General features: G+C 36.7%; 4 protein-coding genes across 4 annotated transcripts; 1 reads left to right on the forward strand and 3 right to left on the reverse strand.

Annotated features, from left to right (window-relative positions):
* Positions 1–399: 399 nt before the first annotated feature.
* Positions 400–4,795, reverse strand: LOC120015921 (putative glucose-6-phosphate 1-epimerase). The gene is made up of 8 exons (XM_038868427.1): positions 4,185–4,795; positions 3,881–3,955; positions 3,514–3,570; positions 3,267–3,430; positions 2,844–2,978; positions 2,134–2,236; positions 1,434–1,533; positions 400–933 (listed from the first exon to the last, which is right to left on the reverse strand). Exons 1-8 carry the CDS (start codon positions 4,287–4,289, stop codon positions 764–766), a joined length of 909 nt encoding a protein of 302 aa, XP_038724355.1. The 5' UTR covers positions 4,290–4,795; the 3' UTR covers positions 400–763.
* A 970-nt stretch (positions 4,796–5,765) lies between these two features.
* Positions 5,766–8,034, reverse strand: LOC119979971. Its single transcript, XM_038822602.1, has 3 exons — positions 7,892–8,034; positions 6,780–7,762; positions 5,766–6,357 (listed from the first exon to the last, which is right to left on the reverse strand). The coding sequence occupies exons 1-3, from the start codon at positions 7,929–7,931 to the stop codon at positions 5,830–5,832; spliced, it is 1,551 nt and encodes a 516-aa protein (XP_038678530.1). The 5' UTR covers positions 7,932–8,034; the 3' UTR covers positions 5,766–5,829.
* Positions 8,035–8,660: 626 nt separating this feature from the next.
* On the forward strand, positions 8,661–11,781 carry LOC120016459 (V-type proton ATPase subunit E-like). The gene is made up of 6 exons (XM_038869241.1): positions 8,661–8,879; positions 9,008–9,108; positions 9,545–9,701; positions 10,206–10,402; positions 10,712–10,811; positions 11,483–11,781. Exons 1-6 carry the CDS (start codon positions 8,778–8,780, stop codon positions 11,516–11,518), a joined length of 693 nt encoding a protein of 230 aa, XP_038725169.1. The 5' UTR covers positions 8,661–8,777; the 3' UTR covers positions 11,519–11,781.
* A 1,338-nt stretch (positions 11,782–13,119) lies between these two features.
* LOC120016458 (6-phosphogluconate dehydrogenase, decarboxylating 1, chloroplastic-like) lies at positions 13,120–14,986 on the reverse strand. Its single transcript, XM_038869240.1, has one exon. It carries the CDS (start codon positions 14,822–14,824, stop codon positions 13,337–13,339), a length of 1,488 nt encoding a protein of 495 aa, XP_038725168.1. The 5' UTR covers positions 14,825–14,986; the 3' UTR covers positions 13,120–13,336.
* Positions 14,987–20,904: the final 5,918 nt, after the last annotated feature.

Here is a 20,904-nt window from a genome sequence, read left to right on the forward strand (position 1 = left end):
TAAAGGTTAGATTAGGAGCTAGTTTCTATAAATTTAGGATTAGAATTAACCACTGTATATTTTAAATTTATCAAATTTCTTTTTTATTTTGTTTTTAAAACTTATTAACCTATTCAAGAATTTTGGTTCACCCCTCAAATGATGAACTTTCATAAGATTCAGCCCCACATCACTTACAGTCTTACACCACCCAAGTTTATCATATGATGGGAATCCTTCTTTTTCCTGATATGATAGGGATATAATTATAGGACTCATTTTTTATTATATAAAGTTTTGCTCCAAATAATAACTATATAAGATATTTCTTTTATTCTATAAATACATCAGAATAGTCATTATTTCTTTTAGTCCGATGTACTGAAGACAAATTTATATCATTCTCGGTTAAAAAAAAAATCAGTCGAATTTTCTGCTTGTGTTTTGTCTGCTAAAGTTTACCACAACAGGTAAGGAAGTACACACACGACAATCCAAACTGGTGTCTCAACAGGAACTCTACAATCCATATACAATTTTTGCAGGGAAAGAAGCTATCACTTACACTGTTTCTCATTCCTAGTATGGAGAAAACTTAAAACAAGCATCTCCACCAAAAGGAAATTACTATTGCAGTCACTCAGATATAAGGGGACTGCTTTTATTCACATTATCTTTTGCAAATAGTTAATCAACTTCACAGGAGAAACTTGGGTAGTTAGCACTGTCTGTGTTCGATCATCACAGAATTCGTGTAGAATCAGATAAGGTTCTGCTGCTTAATTCAACTTGAAGGCACAACAGCGAGTTCTAATCGGCCTTTCCATTCTTCACCAGGCTTCAACGTGATTGGTTTCTCAATCGCAGCCCCATCAACACACAGCATCTGCTTGTACTCTTCATCCCCAAAATCTGCCAAAGCTTTTGCCTTCTTCTCCCATGGATTCCAGACCACTGGAAAACAACAGTTCAGAATCGTAAGTTATTAGCTCACAGCTAAACATGAAACACCAATATTAGATGGGATTCCCCTATTGGACTTTATATGATGTTTGAGTACATAAATGTTAGCGACTAGCAACCCTCAACTCATGAAATGTTACCTCACGCAGAAAGGAATCCAAAAGAAGACATAGCGACATAGCATGCACACAACATATTTGTTCGGATCATGAATAATCATCAAAAATCAAACGAGAAGCAGCTTCTGAATGCCTCTTATCTCATGAGAAAATTGGACATGCCATGGAATTGATAAAACAGAAGTATATATCATGTGTCCCAGAAGAAAGTAGACACAAGTATTCGTCAAGGCTTTGTTTTTTCTTTTGGTTTTCTTTGTCCTAATGGCTAAAAGACAATATCTGAAGGAAAATGTTGTCACATTCCCAATAGGATGTCATAATACTATCCATCAAAGTCCAAGTAAATTTTTTTTGAAGGCATGAACTTACCAACATCTGGGAGTCCTTCCTTTTTTATGATAAATGTTCTCTTCTTTTCATGGTCAAATACTGCAACCACATCAGAAGAACTAAGATACACCCGATCTACCTGCAAATTCAAACACATGTAGGCACAAGACTCCTCAGCATAGCCAACATGTTAGAAGTGATTGAATGGAAGTAAGTTTATCATCATGTTATATCCAGAACTTTATCTATCAGTATGACTAATCAAAATGTTCTCGTCTCTAAGGAAATATAAGGAAAACTATTGCTAATAGTGTCATCATTTATGCTTGACAAACCAACATATTTGGGGGGGGGGGGGGGGGGGGGGGGGTGGAACCTTCCCACACAATAAGGCACCTAAACAAGATGTGGGGATGGGGAAGGGCTGTGGGATGCAGCCTTATTCAACATTACGGATAGACTATTCAAAGCTTTGCGCTATGATCCTGAGGTTGTGGTGAAACAACTCATCATCATAATATTTTGTCTTATTTCCTCACCTTATCAGTTCTACAATCCAAGAGGTTTCACTAAGCTTATTATTGAACATAAAGAATAAAACTTGTTATGCTGTCTTTTGTTTTCTTAACCTTCATAACCACACTTCGAAAACTCTCCAGAACGAATCCTACTTATGCATTCTAAAGAGAGAAATCTCCCAGTGACATATAACATGTCTTCCATTTATGAAGGGTCTTACCTCAAATTCGAAAGTCAACGCATCCCCTTGTTCCGTGAAGCGCTCTCTCTTACATAAGTTGTCAAGATAGTCAAGCGTCTCCAATCCCTCTATCCTCACTTCACTGTTTGTACAATCAACAATCAATTAATGTTCAAAACTCACAAAAAGTGTAATCAAATGTATAAATCTCGTAAAGCTATCTTACATGCAAAAGTTAAAATAGCAAGTGAGAATTCCTATGACTTAAATCAAAATTATGGTATTGCACAGTCCACTTCCATTTCAACAGATCTTTGCCTCGGCATAACTTATGAACACATTATTGCTTGCTGCTTGCATACCATTTGATATCAGTGTTAAAAGGCAAACTGATAAACATCATCTATAGGACTTCTACGGAATTCAAATTCTTTGATATTTGGTTTCCAACTTTCCATATCTTACAAAACAATGTGGAACATCAATATCGAACATACAAGTGAAAGGGTAGACTTTACAGGTACAAGTTGACATGCTACATTGTCAATAAGTCTCTTTGTATGACAGAATCTCTTACAATTTGTGGCTTGAAAATGAAACTTGTCCATATTGAGAATGTTTTTAGATTGTTAATCATGGAATGATTGAAAACACAGGGCAACTGGTAGACCGCCTAAATTGTCAGATTGTGCTCAGTGAACTGCTTGCAAATAAAACCAATTATCTTTCAAAACCAGGAAATCCCATACCTGATATCAGAGATGGAGAAATAAGTATGATATGCAATTGAAAAACTAAATGGTTTGCAATTGATATTTCTGACGCGTGAAATCATCGTTAGATTCCCCTCTGCTGTAAGAGCCACCCTAAGACGGAACTCAAAACTGAAATGGGAGGAGAAAAAAATAAGTAAAAAAGGGATCATTTCAAAGTACATAAGCATGCTTTAAATAAGAGAAACTAGACTTAAATGTTATATGCGACAAACACCATAAAGAAGCTATCCCACTCAGTTGAAAAAACAAAATAATCTTTCCTAATCTTGCTTGTCTCAATATACATGCTGAATATTCGTGTGGCAAAGGCATTCAGACTTGTATTCATATTTTACCAGTCATATGGCTGGTTTCACTTGAAAGATTTGTATGAATTTTAGACATTCAAGTGCATACCTATGAGGCCAAATCTTAAGGTCATCCTCATATGGTTTGAGTAGCAAGTCTATGAAGGTTTTGCTATTGCTTTCATTTGGATGCAGTGGTGGTGGATTATCATCAATGACCCAAATCCTGTTCCTTGCAAATCCATGTTGCTCTAGTGTTCCTCGGTTTCCAAACTAACAGACAGGAAAACACATCAATCGGCCAGACACCCGAGACTGATACAAGACTATTGTCACAAAGGCATTAGAATAAATACCTGTGGAAAGCAAATAGGGATTCCTCCTCGCACTGGATTTGGTGGCTTCAAATTTGCCTACATAAAATAAGTGGTGAAGGTGGATTAAGATTAGAACTTCTCAAATTACAAGATGATAACTCTCAGTAAACAAGAATCAGTCGCACTAACATCAGCTGTGACACAGAGACTGCTAAAATTAAAGGTCTATGTCAAGGTAAGAAACAAGAGTATAATCAGATTCAACAAAATTTTACAAGTAATATATTTATGCTCATCTAGGATATCTGATTACATATCTGCTTTAGGATATTTATCAGTTATCTACCATCGCCAGCTGAGACGAACACAATAAGCGCTAAGAAGAAACAAAGACCAAGACTTCTACCTTACTACTAGTAAATAACAATTCTTCTCCCCTTTCATTTCTCCATGAACGAACCTGTCCTCCATGCAAGCTAACCTGGAATTTTCAATATATGGAAAAGGTTTATTAGCCAGAAGCTGTGGGCTTTAACCCAGAACTGCAATTTGCACAGAAATCAAGCCATCATTGTTACTTGTCCATTAGAGAAATTCAATTGGCTCTTCCCGCAACAGGAAAAGAATAGAGGAGAAAAAACATGAAGATGTAAATGAAGATACAGCAGCAGTTATTAACCAGGGCAAGAAGAGAGGTTAAAGATACTGACCCTCACTGAAGCCCCTCGAGTATTTCGAAGCAAAACCTGATCAATTCCAAATTTATCCTTTGTAACTTCAACTAGTGCTGCTCTCTCTGTCCCAGAATGATCCATGGCAAAGAAGTGGTAAGGACATGAATGACAAGAAACAATAAAACTCTCTCAACCTCTCGTTTTTCCTCTCTACACAAACAAAGAATGCCTCAAACAGACCTCCCAGACCCAGAAATCAAAAAACCCCAAATCAATATAAAGGGTATGTAAACTTTCTTTCTTGTGAAAAATCTGGTATCTCGTGATACTGAACAAACTGTCAACAACAAAACTAAACCTACCTCAAATCTGTTTATACCGCTAAAATTTCTGACCACATATAACCTAAAAGGCAATTTCACAGGTGAGGTGAATGAATATAAAAGCACTCTCTCTCTAGAGGACAAGACAAAAACCCAATTCAAGAAACCGTCACCCAGATTACCAAAATGTATGAAATTCAATAAAAACCAGCCAATAATAATAAATTCCAACTGAAATGGTAAGGGGTCATATATGGCCAATACAGACAGAAAAATTGAAAGTCCAACATCAAAAAAAGACACAGGAGGAAGGGAGGAAAAGATTTTGGGACATCCTTTATGAGGGAAAATATTTGACTTTTGAGGTTTGATCAGGCACTGTACATCATTAAAGAATGAGTAAAGGGCCATAGAGAGACCGCAAGGAGAGATCTATGCTTGCAAAAAAGAAAGAAAATTCCAGAAAAAAAAAATTATATTAAGTTGTGTGAAAAGTCTACATAAGTTGCGCACGAGGTGAGACGACCAGGAAATGGGTTCTTTAAGGTGGTGCTGAAAGGGTTGCTACACTTCTTATGGACCCAAAAAGTCTCAAGATTGGACCAAGATTACCAGAATTAACGAACAAACTATCCTCCCATAAATATTTGTTTTTTAGCGATAAGTTGGGTTGTTAAGCTTATAAGTTTTTCATAATTGTTTAGACTCCTTTGCTAACCCCTCTTATTTGACCAAATTGTAAATTTATAAGACACTTCATTTTCTCAAAAATTTGCAAAGCTACCAATAGTTTTTTTATTCCAGTGACAATGACGGAGAGACCGACCCTGTCTTCCTAGACTCGTGAAGACATCTTTTTGTGGAAATATCTGGGCTGGTGGGGTGGCCGAAAGGGCCTTTACATTAATGAAAAGCTATGGATACCGTGAGTCAGAGATCCTTTGAGATGGTTAGATAGGCAAAGTTTAGTGTGGCCCTGCATTTGTGGAAGGATGCAGTGCACATCTTCTCCCTTTCCAGGCTGTGTTTCAAATGCTTGTTTGACCATATTTCTTTGAAGTGCACTTTTTTGCATACTAATCTACCTAATGCGATAAAACTATGCGTTGGAACTCCATGAATTTTGACATATTTTCTATCTCAAACTCCATTAACTTAGACTGGTATGAAGATGCTAGAAAAAGAATTTCTCATTGAGCATAACTTGACCTGCTTTAAAAACACAGAAAATCCTTCACAAGCATAGATCAAAGAAATAACATAAGAGAACAGAAACTAATCATGCAATGCAGAATCGCCTTAATAATCATAATACCTGTCAGGACTTGGTATTCTTATTACGCATAATAGAATTCTTATTACAATTGCGATAAATCGAAACCAAACGGGGCATTAGTGCGCACATAAGTAGTTTTGGCACAAGAAAAGGGTGATTTATGAGAAGCATCTACACATGTAACGCTTTCACAACCAACACTTGAATAATAGATAAAATAGACTGTTGTAGAAGCCTTCTTGTTCCTGAGTACGTCGATAAAAGAATCGAGCAGGATGGGATTTAAACATCGAATTACAATCACTCTCAATTTCTCCGCATGTGCTGCCAAATATTTCACCAATTCTAGTATATTGTGCCCTTTTTGATAGGAGACCGTCAGAATACTCAATTGATGAAACATTATCTTTTGAGATTGCCAATATTGCATATGAAACAAAATGTCCTCTGAGAAGCCAGATGATATGTGGAGTTTTGTCAGATTAGGTGTTCCTCTGAGAAGAGAGGCCACAAATGGGACATGATGATCATCAAAGCCATCAACAGTTAAAGTTAAGTTCTCCAAATTATTGAATAAAATTGGGAAGCCAAGTCTCATTGATGAAAACATCTGCAAAAAAAATGAGGTTTGATGTCAGGAAAAATACAATAGCACTAATGTCGAAAAAAGAGAAGAAAAGATGATGAACAAGATAAATAACACATTGTCTCTCTGTTTTTCTTTTTAGTTAATAGCTTCTCCTGTTTACTAGCACAGAAGTCATTGGACCTTGGGGCCAATGCAAGAGAAATATATCAAGATCATACCACAGAATTCTACCACCTTCTTGTTTTGATTCTTTTCGTCTATGTATCTCTATTTTAAGTTGCGATAACGTCTTAATCTCAGTTCATTAGCATGACATTACCTTTATACACCAATCCATCAAACCATAACTTAATTTCACTATGGAGATAAAGTTGACAAAAAAATAACACTTAGATCATGTGAACATATAGAGATAATATTGAGGGAAAAAAAAAAAAAGTTACCTCCAGTGACTGGCCTAACAAGTTAAGACCTCTGGTGCTGCCAACACTCTGAAGCAACTCCCGCATGTTATGAGAGGTAGGATTCAAGGCTAGTTGGTTGGGCATTCGCAAATCAAAAACCACATTATCTACACGTGCTAGTCCCCCCAAACAATGATAACATCTCACAGGCTCTCCGACATACCTAAAATCAACTAGGTTGGGAGAATTGATTTTGAAAGATGATGTGACTGTATTAACAGGAGGATACCACACTATATTAAGTTTTTGAAGTTTTTCAGCTACAATTGTAAGATGAGACAAGCCAGTGTTTCTCAAATCACTGATGGTAACAGATTCAAGTGAGTTGCTAGTAATACTAATAGTTTCCATCCCTAGAAAGGATTTAATTTCTAGTTCCCTGATGGACTTGAAAAATCCCGGAATCCAATCCTTACAGAAGTCATTGTCTAAAAGAACAGATTCTATGCTCAAGGACTCAACTGAACTGAAACCAGCATATAGAGAGGGAAACTTGAGAAGACAACCATTGGTATTAACAGAAAGTCTCCTCAAAGATTTGCATTGCAAAACAAACAAAGGCAATTCAAAAGGTTTTCCGGGAGGATGGATCACACTAAGTCCAATCTCTTCAACACTGCAATCTACAGCTTGATTCAAATACTTAAGGAAGAAGAATTCCTCAGAAGAAATACTACTTCCCGATAAGGACCAAGAGAGGTTAAAAGTACATATCTTAGTCCTACCATGATGTCGTTGATCCATGAACCTATTAAGAGAATTTATAAACCCAAATCGATAATTCAAACCACGAATGGTCACAGGATTGTGACTGTTAATACTCACATTTGGGGTCGACAAGCACAAATTTCTACATCTTTTGGAGACGAAACTGAGTCGAAGGAGGTCTTCCACACTGAGTGACTTAATAATGTGGTAAGCAAAATCATCTGGAAGAATAGCGAACATGTCCCCTTGTTCTTCTGCTTTCTCAGCATCCAAACAAAACCCATAAACCAAGCAATTGAAGTTCAAATACAGTTCAGGTACTCGAACTTTACATAATATAAATTCAAGCACAAAAAAAAGAGTGAACAAAAGCGCGAAATTACCTGAACAACGGCGGAGAAGGAGGGAATGGCGGTCTTCCATGCTGTAACGCGCCGGAAGGAAAGTTCTGGCCGGAGAGAATCGTCTTCTTTGTTTGGCTCTGCAAGTAAGCTCCGGAACCAATTTTGTTTTGTTTTTCCTCCTATTTCCGTTTGAATAATTCTCATATTTTTAAATCCTTGTCCGCTTCGTATTTGGAGTCATTTATATAATTGGAAAAGAATTTGTTGCATCAAAAATTAATATTTAGCAATAAATAGCAAAATATATCTTAAATTGGAAAATAAATTATTAGGGAATAGGGATGGCAAAATATGTCCGATCCGAATGACCGAATTTGTCCAATGTGGATCAAACCAAATTTGAACATAAGTTATACGTCCGAAATTCTGATCCAAACCTATAATTTTTGTCCGATTTAAAATCGGGTTCGGGTCTAAATATAGAAATTTTGTCTGATTTATTTATTATGACCCTAACTCAGAATTATGTTATTATTCAATTTATTTGTCCGAATTTAAAACAATCTGAATTTGGTTGATTAATTACGTCTAAAATTAAATTCAAATTAGAGTTTGGATATATAAATATTTTGGAAACACTTCTCATTGTCGATCCACTTGAAATTGATTTTTTTCCCACCCCATAAATTATTTTATTGCTGCATAAAAATTAATATTTTATTCTACCAATCCGCGGCCATCAGCCTTCGGACACCTGTATCCTCACAATAGGCGTTCGCGCATTAGATGATATATGCGGACCTATACAGTGTACAAAACACAAACCCTCCAGAGTCCAGAGTTGTGGTCGAACAACAGTAATTTGTGCTCTCTGCACTAAACCTTTGGCGTTTCTGATTCGATATCATCCGATCAATCAGCGAAGATGAACGATACCGATGTGTCGAAGCAGATCCAGCAGATGGTCAGATTCATCCGCCAGGAAGCGGAGGAGAAGGCAAATGAGATCTCGGTCTCCGCTGAGGAGGTACGGTTCATCATCCGTGATTGATTGAGAATCGCCTTTGATTGAACTTGAATCTTCGTTTTTCTCTTTCCCCCAAACAATCACGGTTATTTTTGTGAAATAATGTGTTGGAGCGGGGATTATTTTAGGAATTCAACATCGAGAAGTTGCAGCTGGTAGAGGCAGAGAAGAAAAAGATCAGGCAAGAGTACGAGCGTAAACAGAAACAAGTAGAAGTTCGAAAGAAGATGTAATTCGCTCAACTCCATAATTTTTGGATTTCTCTGTTGCAGTTTTGTAATTGACTGGGTTTCTGAATTTAATTTAAATATGTAAGATCGGTTACTTGTTAGGTTTCGATCCATTGGTAGAATTTGATCTGTTGGAATATGTGAGTAATTGCAGTGAATTTTTGTTTTGCTTTTAAGTTTTGCTTGGTTTTCATTTCTTTTTGCCCTAGTTGAGTTTATGAAGAATTGAATGAGTAAAGAGAAATTCTCATGACTTATTTGCGATATCAATTGTCAGGAATTTAGATGGCATATAAATTGGCCAAGGAAAACAATTTTGCATTATTTAATGGGTTTGGAAAGAGCATCTTGTGTTTTCCTCTTTAGATCTGGCTTTTCCATTTGACGTTGCAGAAATTGTGGGTTAATGCTTGTTTATGTTTTGGTTTATATTAGCGAGTACTCAATGCAGCTCAATGCTTCCCGGATCAAGGTACTTCAAGCTCAAGATGATGTGGTCAATTCCATGAAAGATGCAGCAGCAAAGGACCTCCTACAAGTTAGCCATGATCATCATGGTTACAAAAGGCTTTTGAAAGATCTTATTGTTCAGGTATGATCTTCTTGTTCATTTTCTGTAATCTTGGTTTAATGGTTTGTGTTCATCAACTACTATGAAAGTGGTATTTTGTCGCTGAAGTAAGGCATGAGGTTGTATGCTACGATTATTATCCTTTTTTGCGATTACTAACACCCAGATAAACTCCTATGGAACTCGTGTTTCTGAAAAGTTTTAAAATTGTGGAATTTTCTTGTCAATTTTAAGAGAAAATAGGGACTCATATGCCAGATTTAAGTTTACCAATCATTAAGAAAAGAAAAAACAGGGGGATGTTGGTGGAACTGTTATTTTGGTTAGAACGTAATAAATTGTTATCATGATTGGTGTGTTAAGAGTGTTTCCACTTTTGAATTCTTTGTTAAGCATCCAGCGTATGGTGTTTACAATGGGATACCTCATCTTGAAAATTCTTACATGCTCTACTTGTACTAGAATTATAGTGTTTACTTAGTTGTACTTTTGCTATTGCTGCAAAGATGACAAGTCATATTGCAGAGCATGTTGAGGCTGAAAGAGCCTGCTGTCTTATTGCGTTGCCGGAAAGAAGATCTGCATTTGGTGGAGTCTGTGCTGAAATCAGCAAGAGAGGAGTACGCAGAGAAAGCAAATGTTCACTCACCAGAGATATTAGTTGACACCAATGTCTATCTTCCGCCTGCTCCCTCCCATCACAATTTGCATGGCCTGCATTGGTATTTGCGTTTTCGTTTACCTTTTATAATCCGGGCAATAAATTTTAGTAGTTAGAGCTGATCTTTTTATATGAATGCCAATTTCTGATTCCATGGGGAGTGATAGGTCCTGGGTGTCTGGTGTAGTCCATAGTACTCTGAGTAATTTCCTAGTTTGAGATAACCTTCGTGCAGAGGGAAATTGCACAAAAGCTGTTCAATTTAGAAATGGTTTAATAATTAATATTGGCTCACTAATCATCCCAAACAATCAGGATGGTCAAGTGATGGACCAGGCTACTTATATAATTTTTTATTATTTATTTTCAGCTCTGGAGGAGTTGTGTTGGCTTCTCGAGATGGGAAGATTGTTTTTGAGAACACACTTGATGCGCGCTTGGACGTTGTATTTGGTAAAAAGCTACCAGAGGTATTTTTCTTCACAGAATATGTTGTATCTATCTCGACCTAACTATACAATCCCATAAAATTTATTTTTCTTATCAAATAAGTACAATGCAAAAAAGGCAAAAAAAAAGAAGAAGAAGAATAATTTAAATTACTTTGCTGTTTTCAAGAGAAGGAATGGTGATGATCATGCCTATTGCCTTTCAGCCTGAGGTTTGCCTTTTGGAGTGTGGTCATGGGTCTTATCTTGCTTAGGTGTAATAATAATTCTTTGCAATCAGAAAAACTAGGATCTGATATTATTAGGTTATATGTTATCCTAATGCTATTTTCTACAGTTGGGTTTTAGACATATGAGTCAAATAATTGAATCTCGCTGATATTATGACATTCATATGAAAATGTCAAATGCAAATTATCTTTTGACTGGTGTAAAGGGCAACCTTCCCACGGTATCTCTTGATACGCTTACCCCACTCTTTTCATGTTACTGATCTTGTCGTTGAACTGCTTGTTGTTGTGGTTAAGTTGCATTCTCAATGCATAATCTGATAGCATCGGACGTAAGGTCTTCTGAAATTGACTTCTACGTGACAGTCGATGCTTGCTAGTTTATTAAAGTATGCCTGACTGATTGACGTCCCCTCTGTGTAACCTTCTGTATCCTTCAACAAGTTTGTTTTCTTCTTGCAGATCCGAAAATGGATGTTTGGTCAGGTCATTGCATAATGGGTTCGATTGTTTTGCTGGCTTCGGATGATTTGAAGTACGAACGATGAATATTGGTCAAACCAAGCAGCATATTGTCTACATAGTTTATGTATTTCAGATTCTTTTCTTGTTTGCTGAGGATTTAATTTTCTGAAATTACAGAAGTTATTTGCTTGTTCCTCATGGTATTTGGGGAAGGTTGAGGTACTCGTGTTTATTTTTTGAAGGTACTCGTATTTATTAGTGAAGAATAAAATAAGAGACGTTTATCTTGATTGCTAGGATCTTTACCCCATTTAGCCTTAATGCCCTTTTAACCTCTAGGTCTGCAGTAGTTTCCAATGTATTGAAATCTGGGATGAGCCTTTTCATCTATTATGCACGAGCGTATTTGGTTGAGGCTTGAGAATCTTAATTAGCCTCACCACCTCCCTTCAAGGTTTAAGTCCTCCCTCTGCAAAAGATCTGCCTTAAAATGGCTTGCTTTCTTTGTTCATTAAATCTATACACACTCTTGACGTATTAATTTCCCTATTCACTACGCGAAGATTTGCCTTCGAAGAGGTTTTTTTTTTTTTTTTGACTCTCGATAAAACATTGTTTTGAAGAGTGTCCTGTTGAAGCTATTGAATCATGTATTCAAGAAAGTTCATCAGTCTTCATGAAGAGTAATTCTTCGTCTGACAAGGTTAGAAGAGTTGGGGAAGGGCTGTGTCGCTGTCTATGTGGGCGAGGAGGCCAAGAGCTTCCGGTGTTCTTCCGAGAGCTTTTCATTCAATCACAGCTGCAAGTTCATGATGATGGTGGCTACTTTGATTAAAAGATCGATGATCCTCTCAAGATTTTGCAGTAGATGCAACAAAAAGTAGCACATTGCCAACGAAATACGCATGGGGCAATATTTCCATTACCTGCCCATTAGGCTTGATGCACTGTAAATTTTCTGCTACCAGAACATTCAGCAAGATTATGACTTCTACATTCATGAGACATCTTGATTCCCCAATTCCATTTGCATGCCATCTCAATGGAAGGGAGCATATCAAATTATCAATTGCTGTAACAACACCACGACAACAGCGGAATAAAGTAAAAGACAACTGCAAAATTAACTGGTGTGCTTCCCGCAAATTTAAACAGATCGCAAATGAACCGATGGTGGCTGCAGAAATTTTGTAGGCAACTGCAGAAATTGGTTTCCCCTAGCAAAAGCTTGAGGCAGGGTCCATACCATCAAAAACGTTCAAGAGCAGAAGAGCATACCCTGAACATAAAAAATAAAAATAAAAAAGCACCAAGGCAAGGATAACAGGACCAAATATGAAATTTGAATCGATCACTAACATTAACCAACAGCAGCCACTACTACGAACCATCAATAACAACACTTTGAATGTCGTTGGTTACATGGTTTGCAAATGCATCAAACAAATGGTCGAAAAGAATTGCAAAGCTCAATCTCAACTAGATGAGGATTCCCACAGCATTTCATTTTCTGTAATCTGAGGATACTACAAGATGCAAGATGCATCATGCATCACATTTAACAATAACAGATCATTGACTGATTGATATAAAAGTTACAGAATCAAAAGCACAACAGCAAGGAATTGTATGTCTTGTAAGAAGGAAAGCATAGATCATTGAACTCAAGAAGGCACGCATTCTTTATTAAACAGCTAGAACTGTGAGGCTAAAAAATAACTGCTATGCCTAACAGCCTAAGCTTGAAAATTTTCAATGAAACATACAATTCTAATTCAAACTGGAGTACTGGACATACCAGAACCCAACTGAATCAAACAAGAAAGTCTGATACAACAATTCAAAACAAGCTCAATTAAATGCGCCAACACCAGCATTAGTGTTCCTAGCAAGTTTAGTCCATTCTGTATGAAATGAACCTGGTCGATCAACTCTCTCATAGGTATGCGCCCCAAACAAGTCCCTCTGGGCCTGGACAAGGTTTGCTGGGAGCCTGGCACGCCTATAAGTATCAAAATAAGAAAGACTAGCACACATACCAGGTGTGCTAATACCAGCTGAGATAGCCAACCCAACAACTCTCCTCCAAGCAGCCTGCCTCTGAACCATCTCCCTGGCAAACTCTGGGTCAACAACCAAGCTCGCCAAATTGGGATTCCTCTGATAAGCCTTCTTAATCCTATCCAAGAAGACAGCTCTAATGATGCATCCTCCCTTCCAGATCCTCGCCAACTCTCCAAAATTCAAATTCCAACCCTTCTCATTGCTCTTCGCCCTCAATAAATTCATGCCTTGCGCATAACTACAAATCTTGGACGCGTACAATGCCTGTCTCACATCATCAATCAACCTCTTCTTGTCAACTCCACTCCTCACAGACCCCACCTCCTCCTTCAGTCCTGCTTCTTTCAAAACCTCTGCCGCATTCTCCCTCTCCTCCTTCAGCCCACTCAGGTACCTACAGTCCAGGGAAGCCGCAATAGTTGGTGCAGCCACCGACAGCTCCGCTGCCTGTTGTACGGTCCATTTACCAGTGCCCTTCATTCCAGTCTTGTCCAGAATCTTATCCACCAATTCACCATCTCCGTGTTCATCCTTCACTTTGAAAATATCGGCGGTGATTTCAATCAAGAAACTTTCCAGTTCCCCCTTATTCCACTCATCAAAAATCTCTGCCAATTCCGCGTTGGTTAGCCCACCAACATTCTTCAACACATCGTAGGCCTCAGATATCAGCTGCATGTCACCATACTCAATTCCATTGTGGACCATCTTGACGAAATTACCAGAACCCCCTTCGCCAATGTAGGTCACACAAGGTCCATCCTCCACTTGCGCGGCGACCTTCTGGAGAATATCATTGATGTTATTGTAAGCCTGGAAAGATCCGCCGGGCATCAAGGACGGGCCTTGACGAGCACCTTCCTCGCCGCCAGATACCCCCATGCCTAGATAGAGAAGACCTCTACTGGCAGCCTCCTGCATCCGGCGCTCAGTATTCTCATACCACTCATTCCCGCCGTCGATAATGGTGTCACCGGGTTCCATATGGTCCGCGAGAGCAGCAATGGTCTGGTCAACAGGTGCTCCGGCCTTGACAAGGATTATAACGGATCGGGGACGCTGGAGAGAGAGGACGAAGTCGCGAGGAGTATATTTGCCGGTGAGAGGTAGCTGACCCTCTTCATGTGCCCGGACGAGAGTCTCGTCGACTTTGGAACCAGTACGGTTGTAGACAGTGATTGGGAAGCCCTTCTCGGCGATGTTGAGAGCCAGATTCTGGCCCATGACAGCGAGGCCGGCGAGACCTATGCGAGAAAGAGCTTGTGACGCCTCCATGATCCGATTGAGAGAGAAAGTTTGGGGGTTGTTGGAATTGGGGTTTAGAGAGATTGAAGAAGGGTTGGTGATCGTAAGATTATATAATATCCAGTAGCAATTGGTTTGGTGGAATTTTGACGTTTAGGGCAAATGGGCAGTGACGGACTCGTCGAGGTCGTGAAAGGACAGGGTAGCGATGATCCCCAAAACGGTTGGTAAACGTTGGAGGGGATGAAATGGGCCGAAGATAGGTGTGTAAATGGATCGGGCCAATCCGGACTTTGTTGTGGTCAGATTGGGCTTCGTCATATCGGCAAGTTCGAAGGGAATTTCAATTTCAATCTACTGAAAGTATGGGCTTTGACAGCCATAAAAGGCTTGCGGGGCAGGCCTAGCCACAATAACGGCCCAATTTGTATTTTGGGCATTGCTTGAGATTGGGACACTGAATTGGAGCCCAACTAGGAAATTCACCCTCGTGCAACAAGTTAGCCCATCGAATGTAGAATCAAACTACAGTAAAGAGTGTTTTTGAACGGGCAATAAAAATGAATTAAAATATTTTACACACAAAACTAGCATTTACAATAGAACGCTTCCTTATAAACATTTCATCAGAAAAAAGATAAACAAACAAACAAACAACATTACAATAAAGAGTGTTGAATTTGCACATCCTATAATTTTTTTAAAAAGTTCGTGTGAATAATACTGGTGAATTCACGTCTCGAGCATTTTAATGATTATCGTCTGTCATTAAGAACTGATTTTGAGCATCTTTTGCTTATGTTCATACACAAAATGGTTTAGCAAAGTTTTTCGTCAAGCGTCTTCAGTTAAATGTCAAACTTATGCTTTTGAAAAAAGTAATTTGTGTATTCATGCTTAAAAGACATGTGTTATTACATGCTGCAGCCCTTGGTCCGTATTCAACCATATGCTGACTAATCACGAGTATTCACTTATGCAAATGGTATTAGCTCATCAACCTAGTATATTGCAAGTGAGTCGTTAGTTGAACGACAATCACATCACATCCAAAGGATCACTCACTCATTAGGTCCTGGGTCCGACTCCTACCCCTCCCAAATCCCAATTTCAAAAAAAAAAATCAACGTAGTTTTATAATGGAAAAATAGAAAGAAGTTATGTGACTTTGATAAAAACCTTTATATTAGATTTGGATCCCATCTCGTGTGACGGGTATTCATCATATTTATAAGGCATTGGAGAGATCCAACTAAATGGTTTAAGTTTTTGAGTGAATATGAGTTTTTCTTCATGCCAAGTAAATTCACACGTGTTAGATTTATGTAACGTGGGCTTATCCCGTATCCAAGTTCTTTTAACATCACGCCCTCTCCAAACCAAAATGGGCAACAACATGTTTGGATTTATGTTGGTTGCGTTTCATTTTAATAAGACATTATTTCCTCTCTTGGGATAACTTTTCAAAATTTTGATAAGACCGACATATGCAAAGCCATGATGACAACGTTTGAATATCTTCAAAAGTATTTGTTCCATTCCCAATATGCAAAGAAAATCCAAAAATTAGGCTCCTCGAATCTGTTCTAAGAATTCCACCACGACTTTATGAACTTCAGTCTTCAACGATGAGGGGCTAGCCATAATCTTAATTGAAAACAAGAACTAGAATACCCTATTAATTTAGGGGCATTTAGTTGGTATTTAGAGGAAGAATAAAAGGTGAAATCTCAAACTTATTCCACCATATCCCTTGTAGAAAGTAACAAAGTCCACCAACATGGCGAGAATTACTCTTCTCCACAAAAGAAAATATTTTTTAATATAAAAATAAACTCTTTCACACCTATTATATAATATTGTTTATTTTTTAAAAAGAAAAAAAAAGTAATATGAAAAATATACAATTAAAATTCTCACACTAATGTTCAATATTTATTTTATACCAAACATACCCATTTCTTTACACACTCACCTTTATATTCTTCTCATGTTAACCTTACACAATTATATGATGCAACAAACCTAATAATTATAAAGTGGGATGTATTAGAGAGATTCATTTGCTAATAAGAAGTGAAAAAAAAAACTGCAAAAAATAATAATAACGACAAAGGGGTTCATATCAATTAGGGAAAAAAATTGAATACATGTTTACAGAAGATATTTTTATATCAATGATTATATACATTAAGGCTAGAAATCATCATATTAAAAAGGAATCAACACTTTCTATATATTCCTAATTAGAAATTAAATATTCTATTATACAACAAGGCGTTAGATTTTTGCTGAAAGTATATTTTAAATCCTTTTCAAATATTCACCTTCACTTCTTATGTTAATCTTCTTAGTAAAAACAACTGATAAATTTAAACTTACAAGACTGGTTTGTTTTTGAGAAATGTTTTCTCACAATATATGCCAAACCATGTTTACTTGACATGACAAGAAAATTAAGTTGTCATCATGTCTTAAAATTCATCATGGAAATCTCTTACTAAAATGCAAAATGAGCAAATAGTTACTACACTTAAAAGGCAAATTAACTTGAACAATTGACACAAGTAATTCATGAAGATGTTTTACCACTTGGATAAAAAAAAATTAAAAAAAAAAAGGAAATTAGAGTTATTGTTGCTACACAAGTTGGTCCTGACAGGTGGCGACTGTTTACAGGTCAGAGGAGGATATTTAGGTAATTGTGCTTCCCCAGATACAAGCATGTCTAGGAACTTGTTGCCGGAAAGAGATCATCAAGACCCAAGAAGAAGTCAAGATCGAAGGTGATGTTTGTCTGTCACCATCTTCTCCCTCCGCTCCCAGCCTGAGCCTGCACCTGCGCCTGCTTCACAAACAAACCCTAATTTACTACTTTCAAGTTTCAGGCTATAGAATAAATAAAAAAAATTATTAAAAAAATTAAGTTAAAAAAAAGGGAGCTCCCTTCAGTCCAAGTACAGGAAGCCTAAGATTCAATTTGTCTCCCGCATCATTCACTCATTTACGGAGTGGCCGCGCGTGACTCCCTTCCTCACTCAGTATTTGGATGAATGAGTCGGCAGCTAATTGAACCCTATCAGCCACCCATGAGTGGACTGAAGAAAGCTCTCTCCATTTCACTTCAACACACAAAACCCCAACTCAAACAAATTCATATCTATATATACACAAATATATAAATATATATATATGTAGATGGGAGATAGAAGAGAGTTGTCGTCAGGACTTAGGAGGAGAGCTTTCAGTGTTGCTTTTCTGAGTGAAGGAAACGGGGTTTATATAGCGAGCAAAATGGAATATAGAGATCGGCAGGACAATATTTTTCTTTAATTAATATTAATCATAATAATAGTAGTAATGCCGTAATGGAGATAGATATAATGAAACTATATATATTATAAGGGGATGTTTTTTACTTTTTATATATATATATATATATATATATAAAGGTTTGTGATTCTCATATTCTTGTTTCCATGTGTATGGAACCCTAGCTACTACACCAATCCCTTACATTATGGAGACACCCTATCCCTTATTTCGTATAATAGGCCCTACATTTCTAGGTGAAAAAGACAACGCAACCCCTCCCACTTTTTACAAGGCAATTAAGTTTTTATCATCGACTCCCTAAAAAAAAAATGCAATTTTGAGATGAGAGAATGTGAAACAACTAGCACGTCTACCCGCACCCGATACGTACCTGAACTATCTAAGATCTGGTTTGGATTACCCGATAAGTGTGCTTATGGCTACTCCCTTAAGCTAGGTATTCAATTGTAATGGAAGGGAAGGGGAAACAAAGAGGGGTGGGGGAGCCAAGAAAGAGCCAATGAGAATATGATGGGCGGAAAAAAAAACTAAGTTCCAAAATAAATAAAGATCACATCAGATTCTTCATGTCAAGCGATTTAATCACTGTCTTGTCAAATAACCCAAAAAGCTGCCTTGAGGGATGGTACTTGTTGCACCCTCCACAGTCTCAATTTTCATTATGATTTCATGTCTTTTTGTCCCATCACAACTTTATTTTTTTTTTCTCTCATTGATCTGTCCATCACCCCCATCCATCCATCTACACCAAATTCAATTGATCTCTCTTATTATGGGATTTGGGAATTTATTATTTTTCTTCTTATTCTTTTGTTTCTTAATTTATCCCTGTATATGTGATATTCTCTCTCTTCTTTTTTAAATTATTTTTTGGGTAGAATATTTTGCTTTGAATAAAACCCAGTTTGTTTTTCGAAAGGGAAAACATAATTTATAATTTTGTATGTTGTGGAGTTTCCATTCTGAGCCCTACTTTCTTAATGTTTTTTATTATTATATCAAAAACAATAAACATGATTCACTTCACATTGCATTAATCTGAAAGGAACTATTTTTTTTTCCTTTCTTGGGTATATATCATGGAATAAAAAAATGTAGAGGACAAAGTTTGTCTCCAATAATGTTATACATGGCAATAGCATTAATTTGAAATGATATCCATACATATATATATATATATCACCTCTGAAAGCACAAGTAATGCAGACAGGCAGGCATGATAGAAATATGGAAGTCACCTCACTAGGTATATGTTATATCTTTATATTAATACATCCATATTTATAAATATTTAATTAATTTTTTTAGAATCATTTAAACCTATTTTTATGCTATAATTAAAATTGTGTTGATGTTTGGGAGAAAAATAAACTTAATTAAAGGGAAAATTGAAAGAAAAACTTTTATCTAGTTATAGACATTTATATATAATCTCATTTGTCCTCTTATGTAATATAACTTATTCCAATTAGACTAAATTAATCATTCATCAACAAAGTTTTGTTTTAAGCTTGATCTCCGAATCCATCCATCTGATTTTCTTGATTACAACTTTATAGTTAATTTCCGATTCCCACAAAAGACAAACCAAATTGTACAATATATCTTTTATGATTTTCACCACAATCCATCTCATATATATGGCTAAAAAATAATAGGGGAGTAGCTAAGTATCTTTAGGAGAGTATTCAATATTTATCTTTGTTTGAAAGTGTGATTGGATTGAGGAGAGAATGGATCATAATGGGTTCCAACTCTATAGACAATTAGATGTAGATTGAACCAATTATTATTATTATTTTGTTTTAGAGAATTAATTTAGAAAGAGTTTTTCAGGTGGAGGATCCCAATGCATACGAACCCCATTCTTGTTAAAACTTTTATAAAAAAAAATGCAGATCCTCCGTTCTCAGGTGCAGGATCCCGCGCCTGAGAACCAACGTTAATTGAGAATACCTAATCATCGCAATATAATTTTTTTTTATAAATGTTAATCAGCGTTTAATTATTATATTAATTAAGAAAATACTGTTTTGACAGAGACACGTTCGCGGCAGCATTAGTATATCAGAGTGACAGCGAGACAATTAAAGTATCGATGCCTATACTACACAGTACACACAACACAACACAGCAGAGCAGGAGCAGACCATATCATGGTGTCTTATTGGACAAATGGGGCTGTCCCATGAAATGACCTTGTCTTTGTGCTTTGCACACCTATTTTTCTCCCTTGTTTCCTGGTTATTTTCTTTAGGGTTGGTATATTAGTTAGTATTTCTTTAGCATTTTTCAATCTGTTATTTTGATACCGCTTGTAAGGTCTAAAACCAAAAAGATTTCTATGCTCAACTCTAGGTTATAATTTTTTATTTTTCTTTTATTTTTTGATATGAGATTACATGTGGGTTCACTCTCAACATATATTGATAGTGATTAGTTTTACAATCAATGGTTTTACTTAAGTGTGTTGAGGCCTTGGCGAATATTAAAAAATAGGTTCCTGTTATAAATCACTCTTAAATGAATTATCACATATAGATGTCCTACAACATAAATATAAGAGACTCATATAAGAAAAAAAAGTGACAATAGTTATTACAATATGAGGAAATATTGAGGAAGTGGTTGATATTCTTTTCATATATAGACACAAGGTGTCTTTGTAATTGATACGAGCAAACACTGTAATAATAAACAATCTATCTTTTTTGTTATCTTGCTTTAAATCCTGAAACTGAAAGTTATATCATTTACAACAACCCTAAGATTTT

Source organism: Tripterygium wilfordii, chromosome 15, assembly GCF_013401445.1.
Source record: "Tripterygium wilfordii isolate XIE 37 chromosome 15, ASM1340144v1, whole genome shotgun sequence".
Lineage (NCBI taxonomy): Eukaryota > Viridiplantae > Streptophyta > Magnoliopsida > Celastrales > Celastraceae > Tripterygium > Tripterygium wilfordii.

What these genes read in the sequence shown, in the direction of transcription:
- LOC120015921 (XM_038868427.1), bottom strand. Translation starts at nt 4,289, where the DNA reads ATGGATCATTCTGGGACAGAGAGAGCAGCACTAGTTGAAGTTACAAAG. An exon ending in CTTAAGATTTGGCCTCATAG is followed by an intron (nt 2,979 to 3,266) that starts GTATGCACTTGA and finishes CTCCCATTTCAG; the next exon opens with TTTTGAGTTCCGTCTTAGGG. An exon ending in CGTTGACTTTCGAATTTGAG is followed by an intron (nt 1,534 to 2,133) that starts GTAAGACCCTTC and finishes TTGAATTTGCAG; the next exon opens with GTAGATCGGGTGTATCTTAG.
- LOC119979971 (XM_038822602.1), bottom strand. Translation starts at nt 7,931, where the DNA reads ATGGAAGACCGCCATTCCCTCCTTCTCCGCCGTTGTTCAG. An exon ending in CCTTCTCCGCCGTTGTTCAG is followed by an intron (nt 7,763 to 7,891) that starts GTAATTTCGCGC and finishes CTGAGAAAGCAG; the next exon opens with AAGAACAAGGGGACATGTTC. An exon ending in TGTTAGGCCAGTCACTGGAG is followed by an intron (nt 6,358 to 6,779) that starts GTAACTTTTTTT and finishes TTTTTTTTGCAG; the next exon opens with ATGTTTTCATCAATGAGACT.
- LOC120016459 (XM_038869241.1), top strand. Translation starts at nt 8,778, where the DNA reads ATGAACGATACCGATGTGTCGAAGCAGATCCAGCAGATGGTCAGATTC. An exon ending in GTAGAAGTTCGAAAGAAGAT is followed by an intron (nt 9,109 to 9,544) that starts GTAATTCGCTCA and finishes GGTTTATATTAG; the next exon opens with CGAGTACTCAATGCAGCTCA. An exon ending in TGAAAGATCTTATTGTTCAG is followed by an intron (nt 9,702 to 10,205) that starts GTATGATCTTCT and finishes GTCATATTGCAG; the next exon opens with AGCATGTTGAGGCTGAAAGA.
- LOC120016458 (XM_038869240.1), bottom strand. Translation starts at nt 14,824, where the DNA reads ATGGAGGCGTCACAAGCTCTTTCTCGCATAGGTCTCGCCGGCCTCGCT.